Genomic DNA, 5703 nt, shown 5'->3' on the forward strand with positions numbered 1-5703 from the left:
GCATACTGTGTGTGCATCCGTTTGTTCAATCCAATGGCATCGTGCTATATAATCTGGCCCATCCGGATGACTGAGCCCGATTTCAATATACAGGTCATTCGTACGGACGCGCACGATAAGAACCTGAACATATATCCATGATGAAAAATTCCAAAAAATACTATTTCAAAGTATCAGAAAAAATTCAATTATATATATATATATATGTATATATATATTATGTTGACACTTACTTGTGCAGATTTTGGCATAAAAAGCGATCATGTGTGACCTACACATAAATGTGAAAATGATAATTCATATTTCTGTGAACACTACAAAACCAATCATTATAGTGTTATTTGGATATTTTGTCATTATAAATGTCTATATACATATTTTTAGTGTGTAGATATATTTTTTTTGGAAAGGAAGGGAGTATCTAACTAGCATTGATATTCCAAACGTGCCGAGTTTGTGTGGGGAAAGAAAAAAAAAAGGCTACGAGTGAACCAACAGGCAAAAGAGCGACTCCGCTAGCAAGCTAGGTCTTGGCTTGGCGGCCGCCGGAATGGACCGCCGCCGCAGCCCGCGGCTCCGTTCGCAAATCCAAGCAACTGAGGACGGGGCCGGACTGGACCGCCGCCGCAGCCCGCGCCTCCATCCCCGAACCCAGGCGAGCCAGGAGGGCGCCTCCATGACCCGCCGCATCCCTCGCCGCCGCCGCGGGCGCTCGCCCGCCTCCCTTCCGGACGACGACGACATCCTGCGGGAGATCTTCGTCCGCCTCCCGCCTACGCCGTCCTCGCTCGCCCGCGCCTCCGCCGTCTGCAGGCGCTGGCGGGGCCTCCTCGCCGACCCCAAGTTCCACCGCCAGCTCTGCGCGCGCCACCGGGACCCGCCGCTGCTCGGCTCCTTCGTGCCCGAAGACCACGGCCAGCGCGTCGTGTTCGCCCCCATGCTCGACCCTCCTGACCGCATCCCACCTCGGCGGTTCGACCTCGGACGCTGCGGCCAGAACACGGACGTTCTCGGCTGCCGCCACGGCCGCGTCCTCGTCAAAGACCGCGTTCCTCACGCGGAGGTCATCGTGTGCGACCCCATCACGGGCGACCAGCGCACGGTGGCCTACCCACCCGACTTCACCAGGGTCTCCGTCAACGGGGCGGTGCTCTGCGCCGCCGCTGCCGCCGACCCTGGCCACGTGCACGGCAGCTGCTACTCCAGCCCCTTCAAGCTGGTCCTGGTCACCATGTACAGAAGGCACCCGAACCGACTCCTCGCCTGTGTCTACTCCTCCAACACCGGCCTATGGGGCGATCTCATCTCATTACAATCTCCATCCGACATCCATGGTAAACCCGCCGTCCTCGTTGGCAACTCTCTCTACTGGCTGTCCCTGATCAATGGCAGCATACTTGAGTTTGATCTGGGCGAGAACAACATAGCTGTGATGATGGGGCCTCCTGTTACCCATACCGACCGCTTCATAAACCATCAGATCATCAAGGCTGAGGATGGCGCCGTTGGCTACACCATGCTGGTTTATCCTTCACTCCAGATGTGGAAGAGAGACGTCGATGCTCAGGGTGTTACCACGTGGGCGCCGTGGAAGACCATTGGAATGGATACCATTCCTGGACTCCCTCCTCGGACCGAAAGAAGGCAGAGAATCCAGGGATATGATGAGGATACTGATGTAGTGCTTTTACATGTGAATGGCACCGTGTACATGGTTGACCTTAAGTCGATGCAATCTACTGAGCTTTCTGGACCCTTGATTCATATCGGCGCCTATCATCCTCTCAGGTGTTTCTATACGCCAGGTAACTGCTCATCCTTAGTGCTTATTGTATTGTGGGGGTAGCCCTAATTATACTTCATACACACTAGCTAACAGCATAAGCTTTATCAGCAGTTTTCTCTTAGCTTAACTTATAACTGAATGGTATGGTATCATTGGCTGTATTCATTCATGGTAGATCTAGCTCAAATGCCAAATGATTAAAAGATGTAAAATCAAATGTCAATTAAATAAATTGGTTGGCCTGTTTGGAATCTCAATGCTAGTTGTATTATTTTATCTGTTACATGTATAGGCTCTAATCTTGCTATTACCTTCTGAAACAATTGTTTTCTTTGCCACTTGATGAAGATCCAGAATACTAATTGCTTTTCTTGTCTTGAGTTAGGCTCAATGTATTTTAAATCGAATGCCCAATTGTTTTGTCGTTACAGTTTATTACCTTGGTCATGTTTTAATTTTGTCTGCCTGGCATGAAAAAGGATACTAGTTTATATGAGAAACTCTAGAGTCCCTTATTTTTTATCAGCTAAATTCATCATTATGAGCTAGCTAACTGTATTACTTTCAGGAATATGGATTGCATTTAATGTAGTTTTGTTTTCTATTTCTAGCATCAAAGGCGAGCTATAAATCACCCATACTTATAATTATGAGTTAAAAAAGTGACTTGTTTGGCTCAAGTTTTATTTGTCAGCTCATTTGTGTAACTGACTCAATGTTGCTTCTTGTATCTATTTGTCTTTTCCTCAAAACTTGAATTGCCTGATGACTTATGCTTCTTGGCACAGTCATTCGCGAAGGTCATGGAGTGTACGATCCATAGGGTGAATGTCTGGTTTGATGTGCTTATGTGCTGAAATGATTCAGGTAAGAAGACCTTCTGAATATAGTTTGTGAGATCTCTCATGTTTGATTCTTTTCTGTTTTGGGGGAAACTATCTGGCCACCAGCGAGGGGCATGCACCCTCAAACTACTTTCATCGGACAATGGGGATTCACACACGTGAATGACACAGACAAATAAGTAAAATGATGGTGATTCACATATTATCCAAATATATCAGTACCCTGTTTTCTTTTTTACTACAAACAGTAGTCACATCATCCATAGATTTTTTCTGTTGTCATCGTATTCCTATGAGCTACAGCCAGTCATATGATATCTGTTATATATAGAGCTCTCTGTATATATGTTTCAGAGTTGACAATGAGTTTGTTTCTCCAGGTGAAGGGATGGCCGCTGCAGTTATCGCTGAATTTGTCGCATTGCATCAATGTGGTCGGCGGGGTTCACATGTTATCCGAAGAACAAACTAGTCCTAGTCTAGCTTAATTTCTAGTGTTGCAAGTCTGCTTTAAAATACCTAATCTGGGGGATTTCTGCTTCTCCAAGTATTATTTCTAGTGTTGTGCCTCGATTTTGTTTTCGGTGACTTCAACTTGTGCCATATGCTATGTTGCATCAAATAAATCTTCGACTTCTGCATGACCTGTAAATTCTCGTGTCTTGCTACAAAAACTTCCATGCACGAATTTATATCCTTTATCTTCATATATGATTCACCGTAATGCGATGGGCCAGGTGTTCTCATCATTTTTTAGCAGCAATGTGATGGACCAAGAGTGCAATAAAACAGAAATCCTCGGTTCGTTCACAGCATGATTCAGTAAACTTTCACATGCATCATACAATTTCAGGTGGTACCCGGTGCTGACTGCTCCCTTGATCAGCCTCCACTGCTGATCACTCCCTTGCTGACGAACATTTGCGTGTGCATCTGGCAGCCTCCACTTCTGAGTACTACTAGTCTACTAGGTATTTCTTTGCTGGCGAACATTCGCGTGTGCATCTGGTAGTCAGGCTGCAAGTGGACACTGAACCATACAACATTTCTGCATTACAGACTCCCCTCAGGCCAGTTGGTTTTCAGAAGTAGCATCTGGGTTCACTGAAGAAGCAATTAAAATGAATTGCTCGAGAAATAATAATCATGAAAGTAAAAAAAAAAAAGAATGAGAACCGGGTGACAAATGGAGCACATTCTTTAGAAACAAGGACAAATGGAACACATTCTTCAGTATACATATGCAAGTAACTGATACATATGGTTAACTGAAAAATCAATTATTTTGGAAGAATAGTATCTTCAAACATTTGCAAGTAACCGAACAATACATATAGTAGATTTCTGGAAGGTGAGAAGCTAACTTAGACTACTATAATTGGCAACAGTGGGCTGACTGAAGGATAATGACCTCTCAAACGTGAACAAACAGCGAGCATTTGCAGTAGTAGTCCAAATTTCAGACACAATATTCAGTAAGTATAGTGCTAGGCACATCCTAGGACAGATAATAGTTGGATCGTACATTTCTAGGCTAATGATATAGTCTCTCACTAATGACCTACTGGATATTTCAGACATGTTAGATTGCAAACGTTTAACCTTCCGGTAATAGTGTCATGCTCTCATATGGTTTATGATACTTGATAGGTGTTTACCTGTTTGAGTTCCTCGGACAGTTTGGTGAACTCCTGCCGGTAGTACTGCAAGTTGGCAATTTGATTATTTGCAGTTTACAGATTAATAAGCTGCACTATGAAAATTAATAAGAACCACACAACTTTAGTAGGAAAAAGGCCCGAGATATGCATGTATTCTATATTATTCATGTGTCTCACAACTTATTCATGTCAGATTAATGAACTTTGATTGTGAGGGACGGCGGTTTCTTCATGACACGTATGGAAATACCCTCTCCTATTAAAATGGAGCACCATCTCTGTCTCAATATGCCGACGATACAATTATATTTATGGACCACGATCTCGAAAAGGCTCGCAATCTGAAATTAATTTTGGCGGCTTTCGAACAATTGTCGGGATTGAAAATCAATTTTCATAAAAGTGAATTGTTCTATTTCGGTGATGCCCAAAATGATATGACTCTATATACAGAGTTGTTTGGTTGTGGGCAAGGCCAATTTCCTATTCGATATTCGGGTATTTCCGATTCATTATCGGAGACTTGCAATTGCTGAATGGAAAATTGTGGAAGAAAGATTATAAAAACGCCTTAGTAGTTGGAAGGGTAAATTGTTGTCCCTAGGGGAAGATTGATACTCATTAATTCGGTACTGACAAATATGGTACTGTATATGTTATCATTCTTTCTGCTACCGAAAGGAATTCTGCATAAACTCGATTATTATAGATCCAGATTCTTTTGGCAAGGGGACAGCGAGAAAAAGAAATATCGACTGGTTAAATGGAGTATAGTTTGTAGTCCCAAAGATCAAGGCGGGCTTGGAGTTCATGATCTGGAGGTCAAGAATTCAGCTATGCTGGGTAAATGGTTTTTTAAGCTTCTTACCGAGGATGAGATTTGGCAAAATATTCTTCGGAAAAAGTATATTGGCTCGAAGACGCTATCCCAAGTGGTTTGGAAACCTGGAGATTATCACTTCTGGGCTGGTCTCATGGTGACGAAAAATGTCTTTTTCCGCCATGGTACTTTCTCCATTAAGAATCGAGCACAGATACGTTTCTGGGAAGATGTTTGGTTAGACAATGCTCCCTTAAGTGAACAGTATCCTACTTTGTATAGTATTGTTCGTCGCAAAGGTGATATCATTGCCACAGTAATAGCTACCTCACCCCCGAATGTGACGTTCAGACGGGTTTTACTTGGACAAAGGCTACTTGCATGGAATGCTCTAATTCACCGACTGGGAGATATTCACCTATCGCCTGAACCAGACGAATTTAGATGGAATCTTCATGTAGATGGCACTTTCTCAGTCAAATCTTTATACAATGTGATCCTTCATTCTGATATACCAGTTGATAATAATAAGAAAATTTGGAAGATGGAGATACCATTAAAAATTAATTTTTTTGGATGGTATCTTCGTCG

At 43.4% G+C, this 5703-nt stretch overlaps 1 protein-coding gene across 1 annotated transcript; it reads left to right on the forward strand.

Annotated features, from left to right (window-relative positions):
• Positions 1-467: 467 nt before the first annotated feature.
• Positions 468-3283, forward strand: LOC127316409 (uncharacterized). Its single transcript, XM_051346797.1, has 3 exons — positions 468-1805; positions 2575-2653; positions 3012-3283. The coding sequence occupies exons 1-2, from the start codon at positions 551-553 to the stop codon at positions 2607-2609; spliced, it is 1290 nt and encodes a 429-aa protein (XP_051202757.1). The 5' UTR covers positions 468-550; the 3' UTR covers positions 2610-2653; positions 3012-3283.
• Positions 3284-5703: the final 2420 nt, after the last annotated feature.

Source organism: Lolium perenne, chromosome 7 (assembly GCF_019359855.2).
Source record: "Lolium perenne isolate Kyuss_39 chromosome 7, Kyuss_2.0, whole genome shotgun sequence".
Classification (NCBI taxonomy): Eukaryota; Viridiplantae; Streptophyta; class Magnoliopsida; order Poales; family Poaceae; genus Lolium; species Lolium perenne.